Source organism: Bidens hawaiensis, unplaced genomic scaffold (assembly GCF_021521415.1).
Source record: "Bidens hawaiensis isolate Kalapana, Puna unplaced genomic scaffold, B.hawaiensis_p1.1 tig00034188_1, whole genome shotgun sequence".
NCBI lineage: Eukaryota > Viridiplantae > Streptophyta > Magnoliopsida > Asterales > Asteraceae > Bidens > Bidens hawaiensis.
In genome coordinates this window covers 85,170-102,601 of record NW_027495896.1, presented here as the reverse complement: position 1 = coordinate 102,601, position 17,432 = coordinate 85,170, and the positions used below count along the sequence as shown (strand labels likewise).

General features: G+C 41.4%; 1 protein-coding gene across 1 annotated transcript; it reads right to left on the bottom strand.

Annotated features, from left to right (window-relative positions):
- Positions 1-3,132: 3,132 nt before the first annotated feature.
- On the bottom strand, positions 3,133-10,603 carry LOC143585847 (uncharacterized). The gene is made up of 3 exons (XM_077067529.1): positions 10,309-10,603; positions 7,143-7,171; positions 3,133-3,479 (listed from the first exon to the last, which is right to left on the bottom strand). Exons 1-3 carry the CDS (start codon positions 10,539-10,541, stop codon positions 3,133-3,135), a joined length of 609 nt encoding a protein of 202 aa, XP_076923644.1. The 5' UTR covers positions 10,542-10,603.
- Positions 10,604-17,432: the final 6,829 nt, after the last annotated feature.

Sequence of the window (17,432 nt, the reverse complement as noted above, 5' to 3'; positions counted from 1 at the left end):
GGACTTGGCAGATAAAACTAAAAATAAACATTAGTTCAAAAGACCATCACAGTAAATAACTAAATATAGATTTGACTTGCAAAAACTAAAAATGCCATGAAAATAAAACATTAATTAAATTAGTTTGTTGCAAACATCTCTGAAATAAATCCTGTAACCAAACCTCTTGGGAAGGTTGTTATTGCCATGATCTCGAACAAGAGGTAAGTAACCCAAAGATTAGTTCAAAAGACCATCAGTAAAAGAACTGAGAACAATTATTGTATATAACAATAATTGTTTTACCGATCAAATCTCCTTCAACTCGTCATCACAATACCCATGTTTTACCGACCGAATAAATGTTGTTTTAAATATGTTATTTTTGTACAATAAGTTATATAAATATTCAGTATTGTAACAAAGCTAACCGATACTATCCAAATTCGTGTCGCTATGATCTTCGTATGCACGTGTGCCAATACTATTTTGAATACTCACAATTATTTCTTTTGTATTTAAATTTTAATAATATGTATAAATTAGTAAAGCTAATAGATATGATCGAACTAATCAGTGGGTTACCGAAGGGATTTAGGATAATTAGGTGTGTAAAATGGTTTTCTCCTCATAGGTCGAGGTTCAAGTCTCATGATTAACAATGAAAAATATTTATAGTTTAATTTAAAGAGTGTGGGTTACTCCTTAAATATGTAACAGTGATCTTGACTTTGTGTAAAGATATGTTACCTTTTTTAGAACGACGACTTTCTTTTTGTGTTTAGACCACCACACTTTCTAATTTGGAGAGTCTCGTTGCTCAATCTGGCCAGACTATGTTGTCTCAACCAAGCCCACACTGACTTCAGAGTTTGACTTAGGCGTTCCCCTGGGAAACCATACCGCCGACTGCCACTTGACGGCTGTTGTGCCGCCACAAGAGTAAAACTCTATGTCACTTAACTGGTTTCTATTGTTAAAAAACTGTTGATTAATTAATAGTTTAATACTTATAATTACCAGGTGTAATATTTACATGTAATAACTGGAGTTTGGATTAAATACAAATGAAATTAACGTGCTAAACGTTAGAATCAAGTAGAGTAATTATATATACAAGTAGAGTAATTATGTAATTACATTATAGGGTAATTACATTATTACTCTATCATTACTCTACTTGATTTTCACGTTTAGCACACTAGTTTTATTTGTACGTTAACCTTCCCCATTTTTATACTGAATAATCAAAATCAAATAATAAGTTTAATAAAATATATCAGCAAAGTAGTGTTTATAGAATTATAGGTGTTACGTTTACCAAAACCGGATACTACAACCGACACCGCACCGCCATTCGCCAATCAACCAATCTCACCACAATCCAATACTTCCCAACCAAACCCCGAACCTCAACCTATTCCTCCTACCCGTCAAAGCAAACCAAATCCACGTTATCATAACGCTAATTTTCAACTATACACCGCAAACAATGGCCCAATAACCGAACCATCCACTATAACCCAAGCACTCAAACACCCGTTGTGGCGCAATGCTATGACAGAAGCGTTTTTAAACAACCAAACTTGGACGCTTGTTCCACCAACTTCTGCTTCAAATCTTGTCCGGAGCAAATGGGTGTTTCGTACGAAATACAAACCTGATGGCTCTAGAACGCCTTAAAGTTCGTCCAGTCGCAAAAGGCTTTCATCAAAGACTAGGCATTGATTATGGTTAAACCTTTAGTCCAGTCGTGAAAGCGGCCACCCTTTGCCTCATTCTCTCCCTAGCAATGTCACATCATTGGAAACTTCGCCAACTCGATGTGAACAATGCTTTCCTTCAAGGTACCTTGACCGAAGATGTATATTTGGATCAACCGCCCGGATTTGTTGATCCATTCTTCCCGTCTCATATTTCTAAACTAAATAAAGCTATCTATGGTCTTCGCCAAGCATCTCGTGCATGGTATGAAGAACTTAAAGCATATCTCCACTCCAAAAATTTCAAACACAGTTTCCGACCCATCATTGTTCATCCACAACTCCAATTCATTTCCTCTATTTATCCTCGTGTATGTCGATGATATTATAATCACCGAACCATCTCCTCAAAACATCGATATTTTCATACAAAATCTAGACACAAAATTCTCTCTCAAGGATCTTGGCGACTTAACTTATAGAGCCATAGTGGGAGCTCATCTCATGCAAGCATCTCGTGCATGGTATGAGGAGTCAAGTTCTACCTCATCCTTGTGGTCTACTTCTTTCCACACCCACTTATTATAGAGCCATAGTGGGAGCTCTACAATACTTATTTCTCACACTGCCCGACGTAGCTTTCACCGTCAACAAGCTATCTCAATTTATGCATGCACCAACATCGATGCATTGGAGTGCTCTCAAACGATTGCTTTGATATCTCAATGGCTCCATATATAATGGCCTCTTGCAGTCTTGCTACAAAGTGCATCTTGAATGAAACTTCACGCCTTTACTGATGCTGATTGGGTAGGTGACAAAGACAATTATCGAAGCACTACCGGTTACATCATCTATCTCGGTTCAAACCCCATATCATGGAGCTCCAAACGACAAAGCACTCTTGCTCGCTCATCTACCTAAGCAGAATTTCGGGCCGTAGCCTCCACCACAACCGAGGTTATGTGGCTCAAGTCACTTATGCATGAACTTGGCTTTACACCAGTCACGAATCCAACGATTTTTTGTGATAACTTGAGTGCAACACAATACTTTGCCAATCCAGTTTTTCATTCTCGCATGAACCATCTAGCCTTGATTTTCATTTATTTTTCTTTCTCTTTAATATTTCGATCGTAAACTATGAAGAAATCATGTTTGTGTGTTACTATAATATTTAATTGGCGGGAAGGTGTAATTAATCATTTTAATCGACTTGAACATATTTGGCTTTGCTAATAATAACGATCCTTATTATTTAAACATCAGCTGAACAGTCACATAATTAAGCACACGTATTAATATTATTTGAAAACGGAAATATTGTAAACAAACATTTGATCATACGTACAAATTGAAAATGCCAAACTTATTGCAAACATATATATAATTCATGTTACTTACGCCATATATGGTTGTTATTGTGATGATCACGAAGAAGCTGATGGAGCTAATCGATGAAAACATCGTTCAACACACCGCCAGTAATAGTACTAAGAGCAAGCATGCAAAGAAACTTCCCTATCTTCTTTATCTTAGAACTTTTTCCGCCTTGCTGCTGCTGTTGGAGCCGATTCTCTAGTTGCTGCAGGTGGAACCTTTGCTCTAGGAGCTGCTGCTCTAGGTGCTGCACATAATAATTATTATTATTATTCGGAGTCATTGGTGTAGAAGGCAGTGTCCTGGCGCAGAGAGGGTGGGCGTCAAAGTTACAAGGCTCGCATGTGTAGCAAAGCCCTTCAACCTTCTCATGACACACGTCGCATATGGTTGACCTTCTGGGACGGGGACCGTTGACTAGGTGAAGAAACACTAACCGGACCCCGGGCAGATTACTGTTAACCTGGGGGTTGGAGAGATGTTTCCCACGAGGGGTTAGACCCTTGGAAGATGGTTCTTCTGATACCCTGCAAAACAGACACCGTGAGCTCGTCACTGAGAAGGGGGGGGGGGTTCCTCCTTGTGACCACCCTCCGGCGTGAGAATCAGACTAGATTGCTCTTTAAATATAAAAGTATATTAAGAGATTGCTAGAGCAGATATCAGGTATATATGATGATAATATGATAAGATATGATGATCATACCATTTGTGGTATTTATAGCCGAAGGTAGGTTTCCAAGGGGTTTAGCCGGCCCAACACGCTACCAACTGTAACCTATGCACGTGCCCTGCCTGTGAGTGGTGGATAGGTAGCGGCTGACACAGAGCAGGCGTGTCGTGCACTCTTCCTCTTCTGCCAACTACAGGCTAGGCACGTGGTATGGCAGGAGTTGGTGGGTAGGCGGCGGCTATTGGTCACAGTGCTGTGGCGTGTTGTTTGCCATGCTGCTGTCAGTGAGCTGTCGCATCTCTGATCAGATCTTTTGCCCATACCTCGTCAGGTACAGTAAAAGATCCTTCAGTATACGGACTGGCTTATTTGGGCGGGAGTATTCCCCCTCCCGCCTCTGTGCGGGATTGCTCCCGGCTTGGCTCATTCCTTCAGGTGACACTGAACGATTGAGAGCTAAGTGCCTTGTGCGTGTAGCCATGCTGCGCGGGTGGCCTTCCCTCATGGCTTGTATCCGAGGCTGCGGGAACAGGCGGAGTCCTTCACCATGGGAGGCATTTCCTGCGGGACCAGCTTGCATACTGCGCGTAAGGACGTCACTTCTCTGAGCATGGTTGGTCCTGCGGATCCAGTTGGTCTCTGCGCAGACGTCCCTGTTTAAGGTGAGTCTTGCGGGTCCAACTGGGCTCTGCTGGGACCTACCTCTTCAAGTCCCCCCAGTCCAATGTTCTTCTCATGAGTGTTTAATGAAGTGAGGTGAACTTTTGGACTTGAGCAAAGGGTTTTGAAAAGGGTTTTGTAAGGTTTTCCATGGGGATTCTTTCCGCGGAAGTCCTTGTCACTTGCAGAAATGCCCGAGTTTCCTGCTTGGTCTTTGGGTATGATGCGGGTAGGTCTGTAACCTCCTCGCAAGTCAGGAGCATTGAGTCCCAGTTGTATGTATTTTCCATGAGGTTTTGGTAGTTTTGAACATAGTGATCAATTATGTTAAGACCACCAATTCCATCCTGGAGCTTCAAACAACGTAGTTCTCGATGTTCCCGCTATGCGGGGATGCTATTTCCGTTTCCGCAAGCATTGCCCAGAAGATCCTTCTTGGTTTCAATTCCCAGCGGAGCGCTAGGTATGTGAAGGGTTTTGCCTTAACACTGTACCTGCGCTCGTCTTACGGTTACTTTACTCAAGGTATTCCTGGCGTCAATTCCCTGCGGGTGCTAGGTATGTGAAGGGTTTTGCCTTTACACTGTACCCGCACCTGTCTTATAGTTACTTGGTTGCCGAGGTACTTGGCTTCAATTCCCTGCGGGTGCTAGGTATGTGAAGGGTTTTGCGTTAACACTGTACCCGCATCCGTCTTATGGTTACTTGTTCGCCAAGGTTTTCTTGGCTTCAATTCCCTGCGGGTGCTAGGTATGTGAAGGGTTTTGCCTTTACACTGTACCCGCATCCGTCTTATGGTTACTTGTTCGCCAAGGTTTTCTTGGCTTCAATTCCCTGCGGGTGCTAGGTATGTGAAGGGTTTTGCCTTAACACTGTACCCGCATCCGTCTTATGGTTACTTGTTCGCCAAGGTAAGGGGGTATTTTCCCGCTTCTTTTTAAATTTTGAATTTTGAAATTCGAAAGGTTGGTGAAAAGATAAGTCCAAACCTTTGAAACGTCGTGCGACGGTTTCTTCTGACTGTGTCAGGACGTGCAGGAAGTTATGGTGCGTTGGGGGAAGCCATGGCTAGCTACCAAGAGGGTAGGCTAACCAATGAGCTTCGGGTTCTCCAGGCCCGGACGCAGCCCCGCGTCGAGCTGCTTTGTCGTGAAAACGACAAGTTAAAAGCAGCTCGCGCCAAAGATGCATCTGAAGCGCGGGCTCTTCGGGAGGAGAACCGGCAGTTGGCCGCTGCCGCAGCCGAGAAGGAGAAGGCATTCAAGGCCCTCGAGGTTGAAGTCCAGGCGCGACTCGAGGCCCGCTCCAAGGCTGCCCAAGCTGTGAATGAACAGCTTCGGCTGGCCAAGGAGACTGCGCGAAACTCAACTGAGAGGGCTGCCAAGGCTGAAGCTGTTGCTGAGCCACTTCGCGAAGAGAATGAGCAGCTTAAATGCAAATTAAAGGCTCTTCAGCATGCTCATGACGCCTTGGCAATGGAAGACGCCAAGAAGCTGCAAGAGATTCTTGACCAGAGGGGGGTGCTTGACCAAACCGAGCGGAAGCTTAAGGGCGTCGAAGAGGCTGCCGCAAAGGAAGTATTACTTGCCAATCTGAACCAAAGCGAAGCCGAACGCGCCCGTGACGAAGTGCAAGCTACCCTCCAATGGCTACTTCGAGAAGCGTTGCCTCAGGTATCCTCTTTTTTTCTCTCTTTTCTACTTGTAATTAGAAAATGTTCTAACTTGCATTCTTTTGTAGGTTGCGCGTCGGGTCCTTTCAGAGACCTCTTATGACGATGCGATGAGCGCAGCCCTCAACGCTTCTCATGAGGATGGGGAGAAGACTGGCTTCCTGCTTGGTCTAGGGTTTGCTGAGAGAGGCTTTCCGCCCTCCAACTTCCCTTTATTCAATGTTAATACTGAAGCTGCTTATGACCAAGCTGTGAACCAGTACGCTGCCTTCCCGCATCCAGTGGTGGAGAAGGTGAATGAGGCTGCTGCTGCTGATGATGGGCTAAACATCCTTAAGGCTTTCCTTGGGCAGCCACGCTCAGACGGTGCTGGTCCAAGCGGAGGTGGCCCTGAAGCCTGATCCTGAAGATCTCTTCCCACCGCTAGGATAGACTTAGCTTTGTATAGATTTCTTTTAGGCGGGTAGTTACCCGGCCACTGTTGTAATACATCATTGAAATATTAATCTTTTTGCGTATAAGACTGTTATTTCCTTCTTTGGGTTCCTTGCTTTATAAACTTATTACTTGCATGTTTAAATTAGCAATTTTCCAAGTGTTCAGAGTAAGAACCTTTGAACGTGGTTGATAGTGGGTTAAAGTTTCGCTTCCTCCTTCGTGATTGTGCGGGTAGAACCGTCACTTGCACTTGGTAGGATGGCTAAACTTTAATTTTTATCTAACCTGCGTGCTGGTTTTTCGTATTTTTTTTTTTTTTAGGATAAGTTAACCTTTGAACGTGGTTGATAATAGGTGTGAAGTTTTGCTTCCTCTTTCGTGATTGTGCGGGTAGAACCGTCACTTGCACTTAGTAGGATGGCAGAACTTTACCCTTATCTGACCTGCGTGTAGGTTTCTCATCTTTTGAGGATAAGTTAACCTTTGAACGTGGTTGATAATAGGTGTGAAGTTTTGCTTCCTCTTTCGTGATTGTGCGGGTAGAACCGTCACTTGCACTTAGTAGGATGGCAGAACTTTACCCTTATCTGACATGCGTGTAGGTTTTTCTCATCTTTTTAAGAATTTTGTTTTGAACCATTCGACGCGCGGTTGTTGGTGCAGTTCCTTCGAATGATTCATGCGGGATAGACCGGCACTTTCATTTAATGGGATGAACTCCTTCAACTGACCTGCGTGAAGGTTTGCCACGTGGTCGTGGGTTCGTGCGGGTAAGACCGCCTTCCCACGCAACGACTTCACGTAATATGAATGTCGTCCAGTGTTGGATAGTTTTAACCGTTCGACGCGCGGTTGTTGACAGGTTATTATCCAGTTTCCTTAATGATTCATGCGGATAGACCGGCACTTTCATTTTTGGGTGCTGAATTTTTTCCCCTTCAACTGACCTGCGTGAAGGTTTGTTACGTTATTGGGTTCGTGCGGGTAGGACCGCCTTCCCATGCAATGACTTCACGTAATTATGTGGTGAAAACCGGCATATTAGTGTCCAGAAAAGTATAAATGTAAAATCATCAGCTTCGATGTTCTAGAGAGAATCATTTCCATTAGAAGTGGCTCTTGGCCTTTTCTTTACAAATTGGAATTGATTTACATGCAAACTGTGTAAATGAGCTCCCTTCCATGTTGGGATGGGAGCGCCATCGAGCCGACACGCACCTGTTTCGGGATCTCGTTCTTTACGCAGCATGTAGTCTCTATTGAAGCTGATTTTTTATTCGTGTTTACCCCAGCCGTGGTTCCACACGCACCTGCCTGCCTGCTTAGCTTTTATTTCGCCACGAGGTGCGCGAGCGTCCCATCTCTGACGAATGTTTCGACCATGTCTTTTACGTCTATGCATTCTTCAGTGTTGTGGCCTTTTGTTCTGTGATAATCACAGTACTTGCTTCGATCAGCATCGTGACGATGTCTGATTTCTGGAGGCTTTGGCCATGGGAGCTCTTCAGTAGCAAATATGTCAGTGACGCTTTTGGTAAGTGGCGTCCATCTGGGGTTCCGGTGCGGCTTTACATTATCCCTTTCACCCAATCGGTGTTGTAAGCCGGATGAGGTGTCAAAGTTTACCCTTGACTGCCAAATGCCTTGATTCCGTTTTTTGTTCAACCGGGCGGTGAGGACGTTGTCCTCTCTCGTCCTCTGGGTGTAAAGGTTTGTGTTCTGCGGAAGGTCTCTACCCAGTTGCTTCTCCGTTTCCGCATAGCGTTTGGCTGCTGTCATGATGCCATCCCATGTGGATGGCATTCCATCTTTACCCGTTAGGGTGCGGATAAGCTCTGGGTCTTGCGCGCCCTGGATGAAGGCTGCGCGAACAAGATCCTCGCTGATATTGCCCAAACTTAACTTCTTTGAGTTGAAGCGAGTGATGAAGTTTGGCAGAGATTCATCTTCTTCCCGTGTGCATTTGAGGATTGTCCATTGCTCCTCGGTATACTTTCGCTGCTGGCTGAAGTGTTGGCTAAACTTCTGCTGGAAGTCTGCCCAGTCGTAAATGTGGTTAACCGGTAAACGATCAAACCAAGCCCTAGCAGCCCCCACCAGCGTCATTTGGAACATGTAACACCACGTGGGTTCCGTCCAATTGCTAACGGTTGCCCCCGCTATGAACCTGTTCAAATGATCGTCTGGATCAGATAGGCCGTCATATGTGCCTATGTTAGGCATTTGTTTAGCACTTTTCGGGGCAATTGCTTCAGCAATGTCCCTCGCAAATTTGGACGTTCCTGCATTTGTAACGTTTGGTCTGAACGTTTTAGAGAAGTCTCGTGGACTTCCATCTATGCTTTTTGGTTTGAAGGCTTGTCCAAAATGCCTTTTCGGTTGGGTTTCCGTTTCTTTACGCTTCCCTTTTGCCTTATGACGAGGGTTCGCGTCGGAGTCGGATTCCTCCGAGTCATCCTCCCAGTATTCGAATTCGTCGGCCTGTTGCACGGAACGCAAGCGTTCGTTCAACTCAGCCTGGAATTCCTTTTGTCGTGCCTCCGCCCATGCCTTGACTTCGTCGAGAGTCTGGCGGGGGAGTCTTCGTTTTTCAAACTGGGTATCGGTGGATCCCAGTAGGCGGTCATTTACTGCACTTGCCCCTGCTTTAGTAAGTGGGGTAGTGTTCGTAAAATTTACTTCACTTGCTCCGGCTTCGGTAGCCGGAGTAGTGTTTGTAAAAACTGTGTTGCCGGTATTCCCCCCAATAGCTGGGGTTGTGGTTACCGGAATTTCTCTAACCATCTTTTGTATAAAGTTTTGAAAAAACTGGAGAAAATTGTAGTTCTAGCTTTATGCACGGATGGCGCCAATGAAGAAACACTAACCGGACCCCGGGCAGATTACTGTTAACCTGGGGGTTGGAGAGATGTTTCCCACGAGGGGTTAGACCCTTGGAAGATGGTTCTTCTGATACCCTGCAAAACAGACACCGTGAGCTCGTCACTGAGAAGGGGGGGGGTTCCTCCTTGTGACCACCCTCCGGCGTGAGAATCAGACTAGATTGCTCTTTAAATATAAAAGTATATTAAGAGATTGCTAGAGCAGATATCAGGTATATATGATGATAATATGATAAGATATGATGATCATACCATTTGTGGTATTTATAGCCGAAGGTAGGTTTCCAAGGGGTTTAGCCGGCCCAACACGCTACCAACTGTAACCTATGCACGTGCCCTGCCTGTGAGTGGTGGATAGGTAGCGGCTGACACAGAGCAGGCGTGTCGTGCACTCTTCCTCTTCTGCCAACTACAGGCTAGGCACGTGGTATGGCAGGAGTTGGTGGGTAGGCGGCGGCTATTGGTCACAGTGCTGTGGCGTGTTGTTTGCCATGCTGCTGTCAGTGAGCTGTCGCATCTCTGATCAGATCTTTTGCCCATACCTCGTCAGGTACAGTAAAAGATCCTTCAGTATACGGACTGGCTTATTTGGGCGGGAGTATTCCCCCTCCCGCCTCTGTGCGGGATTGCTCCCGGCTTGGCTCATTCCTTCAGGTGACACTGAACGATTGAGAGCTAAGTGCCTTGTGCGTGTAGCCATGCTGCGCGGGTGGCCTTCCCTCATGGCTTGTATCCGAGGCTGCGGGAACAGGCGGAGTCCTTCACCATGGGAGGCATTTCCTGCGGGACCAGCTTGCATACTGCGCGTAAGGACGTCACTTCTCTGAGCATGGTTGGTCCTGCGGATCCAGTTGGTCTCTGCGCAGACGTCCCTGTTTAAGGTGAGTCTTGCGGGTCCAACTGGGCTCTGCTGGGACCTACCTCTTCACTAGGGTGAGACTGTGTTGAGGGTGGTGAATGGAGGCGATAGTTTTTTGGGCGGTGGCGCATTCTTCATGGAGGTTAAAATCAGGGAGGTTAGCAAAGTCACAGGTTGAGCATCGGTAAGGGAATCCGATTCCAGAGGTGTTGCAGCCATTGCACATGAATTCAACCCGACTTGAGCATTTGTAAACATTGTGCTGGTTGAAGTGTTGGTTATGCGATAAGGCCATCACGCTAGCTAGCTAGCTTAATTAATGTTATAGACCGATCGAAATGTATACGTGATGGTAAGAGAGGGCACTGGCCTGCCCTCAAAATTTATAGAAATTGGAAACAACAATATCAGTAATATTTTAAGGTTCGGTTAAATTGTCTCTATTTTAACTCATTATCTTATTTTTTGTTTCACTATCGTTGGTCATCATGCATGTCACCTAGACTGATTCAAGATAAAGACACAAGTTTGAATTTTCATTTCAAAGTAAAAGATCTAGCTTAGAGAAGAAGTAATATTGTCTTATATGTTTTAAATTAGTTCTCTTACATGTTTGTTTATCCTTGTAAGTTGTTTAGTTTAATTCGATTACAAGTAGGAGTGGATAATAGATAGTTAAATAGTCATTTGTCTTTGTTTTTGTTTTTGTTCGTTCAAGTTCGAAAGTTTAATAAAGAAGAAATGTGTCACACGACTGTTTGTGAAAAATTGTTATTCATGTTCGGTAATTATCTCGTGTTTGAATAGATCGGTTTTGCCTGGTTAACAAGCCGCCTATTCAAATTTGAAGTCTTGTTGTTCAATCAACAAACAACAAAGTGAAAGATGGCTGACGATGCTTAAGTGGTTGTCGGAATCAAGAAACTCAATTAACAAAACTAGATACGACATCCAAGGGCAAGACGTCTGAGAAGTCATTAACGCGTCCGAAACGACTCAACCTAGATACGACACCTGATGGCTACAGAGAAGTGAAGAGTGAATGTTGAAAAGACGATGTTTTTTTGAAGAATAGTTTTATTTATTTAATGTTTAATTTACTCAAATATTTGAAAACAGTAGTGTGTTGTTTGTAATCTTGAATCTTTGAAATACTAATATTTTGTGTGATTTTGTTAAAAAATAGTGAGTTTGTGTCACTGTAAAATTTGATATAAATCACGTAACCATCTTAAGAAGCTAAAAGCCGCATATTATAATTTTATATCTTAATTTACAAGGTTCATGTTATTCTATAAAAGAGTAGTAAGAAGAATTTGTGAAAAAAAACCTTAAAAAATATTTTAAAAATATGAGAAAGTAAAAAAAAACATGTTTTCTCTAACTTCCTCGTTCTTAAAAAAAACAAACACCGGAAAAAAGATAATTGTGTTTTTTTTTGTCATTAATTTTGTATTTTTTATTGGCATTGTGTCTTTTTTTCTTAATGTGTGTTATATATCAAATATTTGTTATATTTTGCTCGGCGTTGTTTAAATTTTGCGATATATTGTTTTTTTTATTTATCATTGTAATTTTTTTTACATCATCGCGTTGTTTTAACGATAAAAACTGGGGAAACATTTTAGTTTTTTTTATATTTTGACTTATTAGTTTATTTGAATTTTTTAGAGGTTTTGTTTGTCACAATAAACCTTTCTTTTACTTCTTATTTTTGTTCTTTTTTTAACTCTTACCTAATTTACAAATGTGAAAATAATACCGAAATTAGTGTTTAATTAAGGTTTAAACGTAACGAAAATATAGAATATGGGTTTTAAAGTTTCGTAAGTTTCCAAATTCCAATGACATCTCATGAAATGTAATATACATGTTTAATTAGCTGCATTTTCTTCCAACCTTCTTGAAATTTCAACTACCAATACATTTTATTAAAACTTTCACTTTTGAATTTTGCTCAGCCATCCACTTCAACCGAGCTTCATGGTTCACTGATTTAGCAACAAACCGTCATAACTGACCGGTTATTTTGAAAACGGTCAAAAGGTAGTCCCGGTTCTACTAGTTAGCCGAACTGCTACGATATGGTCATCAAAACATTGTTTGGAACGACATGGACAACCTAGTTGGGCACGGGCCCACCCGTGCACTTGGGAATGTTTGGCGGGGAAAGGTTGGATCATGATTTTTGAGCCGTCTTGGAGTGGTTCTCATGTTCTAAATTTGGTTGGCCTCACTTGAATCAATGGAATGTACCTATGCCAAACAGAGAGGAGAGGAGACAAATCTAAAAAGCCACAGCTATCAGCTTTAAGTCACCTGCTTTCAGCTAAAGCTAGCAGCTAGTTTTGTCAAACATACTTAATATATGGTTAACATGTCACCAACACTACATTAATTAGTTGTCTAGTCTTCTAATAAACATATGAAACAAACTTTTATCATTTTAAATATGTCTTTAATTGACGATTTCTAAAAAAAATGTTTCCTCCAACTTCAATTTCCTCTAGTTAATTTCAAAATAGTTACATATGCCACTAAGACCACCCGTAGTGGTGGCGTTATCCACGCGTTTTAAGGCCAAAACGCCGGGGAACACCGTCCCCTCGGCGTTTTGGCTAGGCATTATGGGCAAGACGTTTTGTAGAAAACGCTAGTATGACACAAGTTTTGAGGGTTTTGTGAGTGAGAGGTAGAGTGAGGGGGAGTAGAGAGAGGCGTTTTGGGGTATTTTTCTCACTACGCCCACTTTTTGCAAAATGCTCAAAAGCTGACCGCCACATGGCGTAAAATGCCCGAGTGTGCTTAATTATGGCTACACATGATCTAATTCAAAACCAACTACCCCCTCAATTTTTTAATGACAATAACTTTCTTACACGTTAATATTTTTTTTAAGTTGCATCATAAAAACGAGCATTTTATTCTCTTTCATTTGAGTAAGATATTGTTATACTTTTTAGTTTAAAAAAATTAACATGTTTCTTGAATACCTGTTGAAATCAGTAACAGGTTGATTCGGGCGAGCTCGGTTCATGTGTAAAACTAAATTAAGGTTGTAATGAATTTATACAAAAATGGGTTATTTTGGTTCGGGTTGGGTCGGTATGGGTTTGAGTCGAAATGGGTCAGGTCACAACATGTTCCAAGTTAGAACGATGTCAGGTCGGAATGAGATTCAGGCCAAAACGGTTTTGTTTAAAACATGATTTATTTGAAGTTATTGTATATTTGAGCTTTCCTTCTTGATTTTCGCTACATGTATGTGGATGTCATTGTTTATACTTTAAACGTACAGGGCCGATAATCGGCGTGAATTACGTGTGCGGTGTCGTTTAAGCATGTTAAATGCTTGTAACGTGCATTCCGGTGTCGGTTATGCGTATTCAATCTATGGTTACACGCTACTGGCTTTGAACATGTTGCGTGCGCACCGTCACTAGGTGACACATGTACCGACATTAATTATATGTTTAATACTTGGTAGCACCCGCACATAGTATTTATGTGATGGTGTTTAAAAAGCTAGTTTTGAATTAAGGGTATACGTGTAACTATTTTTAAAATTAAGTAAAATCGGACGAAGTCTCAAAAAAATATATATTTCTTTTTTGTTTCTTTCCTTAGTGTATTTATTAGTACTATTACAAAATAACCTTTATACAAATACAAAAACACAACCACTGTTTTAAAAATATCAAAACATTATAGAGGGTAGAAAATATCTTACAAAATTTACTTATGAACAATAAAATTTTCTCATTTCATATCACAACCGCTACATACAATATACTAATATAGAGAACTCGCTCGTGTGAATACAAGGATCGAATGTGAACGCATTTGGTTGGTTCCACTAGTGCTCGTTTTAAGAGGGGGCCTCCAGCCCATTCCCTTATTCATTCCATTCCCTATTCATTCCATTACTTCCAACCAAACATACCCCAAATTTCATATCTCCTTCTCTCTCTATAAAAATGTGTTTACATTATTTAGTATGTTAAGGTTTAAGGGGCATATTTTTTTCGACTAGGCTAGGGCATGCGAATTCTTAGATCCGGCCCTGACTAGTATACATTCATTATTCTAAACACATTGCAATCATCAAGAAATCAATCGGACATCTAGGGTTTCTCAAGAACTGATCAAAATCATAAAATTAAAATAATTAAGGATTAATCATACTTTTTATGCATGTAGGAGTGATGAAATGATCAAGAAACACCAACAATTGCATGTAGTAGGCTTGAATGAAAGAGATTGTGATCATATAGAGGGAGAGGTCGACGATTTATGCGAGGCTTGGGTGTGCACGAAACCGAAAAAACAAACCAAATTAGAAAACCGGCGGTTCGGTTTTAAACTTTAGCAAAAACCGAAATATTGATTTTGGTTCGGTTTTGTATTTTGTTAAGAACCGGAATAACCAAAAAATTGAAATAACCATAATATCTTAACCATAACCAACTAAACAAAATTTACCGATGACTATTTGTTTAGTTTTAAGATATGGTTAATAACAAATATGTTTGGTTTCTACATACGGTTAATAACTAATAATGCTAGTACTTTTGGTTTTGATTTTGAATTTTGATTTTAAATGTATTTTTATTAGTTTTTAATATTTGACATCCAAAGGTTAATTATTATTCTAATTAATCATTAGTTTATAGCAAAAATTATTATGTCCAATTTCAATATCTTAGGTCAAGGTTTTTTTTTTGCCCAAAAAGTTTTTGCTCGATTAGCAAAACCGAGAAAATCGCATCCAAAATCGAACCGAACCAAAAAATCAAAAATAGAAACCAAAAAATCCGAAACCGAATGGTTTAAAAAAAATCATAAAACCGAAAATTTGGTTTTCAATTTTAGTCAAAAACTCACCGAACCACACCACGCACACCCCTGATGCGGGGGAATCAGGGTTGGGTTATTTTATTTAATATTATATTGTTATATTTACAAGAATGGCCCTTTTAGAATGAGTTTTGGGCTTAAACGAACTTTTTAGCACAACCCGGAGTACAAAGAATCATTTTGACTAAAATAATAACCCAAATTTTAAAACAGAGCCTCGTTATTATTCCATAAATAATATTTTTGTAAAATCCGAAAACGTATAAATTACACGCAATCGATCGCAACTTCATGAAACAAGCTACGAGCTAAACACAAAATCATTGAGCACGTAATTTCACACATATAAAATTATAAACATATGCTCAATATACTATTTTCATGTTTTCACCAACGTTCAGAGGCAGACTCGTGTGATTCGATAATCCCCCAAATTACCACTACGTAAATGTTTGTGTAATGACTGGCATACTTAATTAGGATACTTAATTAATCCTAATTAAATGAAATGCATGAATGAATATTTGAGATAATAGAATTTGCATTAACGATGTTAACTAGAAATGTCATACCGGTGTCACAGATATCGACATAATAATTAATTTAATTATTGTCATTATCCATTTATGTAAATTTTAGTTTATTCTTTTATTTGTTTTAGTGTCCGGTTCGTACAGTAGGGGTCATTTTGTAACAGTTATATAAACCGATTAGTTTCCCTTCATTTTCTTGCATGCAATGGTTTTTCCTATAAGTCAATGAGTCGTATAAACGTTTTATACAAGTTAATGTGTTTTTTGTTTTTATTCATTTTTTTAATATTTAACAAATAATGTAATAGTGACTGATGCTTAAATTTTTGTTTTGAGTGTTAAAACGTGTGGAATAAATCTATTGGTGCTAGATTTTTTGTCTTTGTGAAACGTGACATTCACTTGTTACAAACCAATTTAATGGTGTTGTTACGAGTAGACTTGGTCAAGTGTCCTTAAGGCTATTGAAGAAATACTAAGTGACCCCGGTAGATTAAGGATAATCTTAAGGTTAAGTAGATGTTTCCCACGAGGGTTAGGTCCGGCAAAGATGGTTGTTCTTCTCGACCTGCAAAACAGACACCGCGAGCTCGTCACTGAGAAGGGGGGGTTCCTCCTTGAGACCACCCTCCGGCGTGAGAATCAGACTAGATTGCTCTGAATATAAGTGTATATTGAGAGAAATAGCTAGAGAAAAGATAAGATGATATAAGATAATGATACCGTTCCAAGGTGTTGGAGTATTTATAGCCGAAGGTAGGTTTCCAAGCAGGTACGGCCAGCTGTATAATATTCCTTTTCCACTAACTACGGGCTATGTTCGTGCCACGATGGGAGTTGGTGGGTAGGCAGCGGCTGATAGTGACATTTTGTACTTGAGCGTGCTCCTCCTGGTACTATTGTCTGTGAGCTGTCACCCTGTGATTGGTTCATGGGTCGCTTTAGTCAGATCTTGTCTATTTGTCCATATCCTGGTAGGTATAGTACAAAAGATTTTCTGGAAGCGTACGGACTGGCTCTTTTGGGCGGGAATATTCCCGCCTTGCTCATTCCTTCTTCAGGTGACATTACTGAAGTATTGAGTTAGTGCCTTATGCGTGTAGCTTTACTGTTAGTGAGGGTAGCCTTCCCTCATGGCTTGTATCCGCAGCTGCGGGAACAGGCGGGGTACTGTATCACTGGGAGGCTTTCCTGCGGGAACAGCTGGCTTACTGCGTGTAAGGTCTTCATCTCTCTGAGCATGGTGGATCCTGCGGAACCAGTTGATCTTTGCGCAGACGTACCTCTAAGGTGTGTCTTGCGGGTCCAACTGGGCTTTGCGGGGACCTACCTCTTCAAGTCCCCCCAGTCCATTGTTCTTCTCATGAATTGTTAATAAGTGAGGTGAACTTTTGGACTTTAAGCAAGGGGTTTTAAAGAGGGGTTTTTGTTTTTTAAAGTTTTCCGTGGGGATTCTTCCCACAGTTTTCCTAATGTCACTTGCAGAAATTCCCGACTTTTCTGCCTGATCTTTGGTTATGATGCGGGTAGGTGTTTAACCTCTTCGCAAGTCGGGAGCGTTGAGTTTCACTTGTATAGATTCTTCACGAGGTTTTGGTAGTTTTGGACATAGTGATCTGTTATGTTAAACCACGAATTCCACCTTGAAGCTTCAAACAATCTAGTTCTCAACGTTCCCGCCATGCGGAGGTGTTATTTCTCTTTCCGCAAGCATGGCCCATAAGATCCTTCTTGGGTTCAATTCCCTGCAAGTGCTGAGTATGTGAAGGGTTTCGCCTTGACACTGTACCCGCACT

What these genes read in the sequence shown, in the direction of transcription:
- LOC143585847 (XM_077067529.1), bottom strand. Translation starts at nt 10,541, where the DNA reads ATGGCCTTATCGCATAACCAACACTTCAACCAGCACAATGTTTACAAA. An exon ending in AGTCTCACCCTAGTGAAGAG is followed by an intron (nt 7,172 to 10,308) that starts GTAGGTCCCAGC and finishes AATCATTCGAAG; the next exon opens with GAACTGCACCAACAACCGCG. An exon ending in CAACAACCGCGCGTCGAATG is followed by an intron (nt 3,480 to 7,142) that starts GTTCAAAACAAA and finishes TTCTTCACCTAG; the next exon opens with TCAACGGTCCCCGTCCCAGA.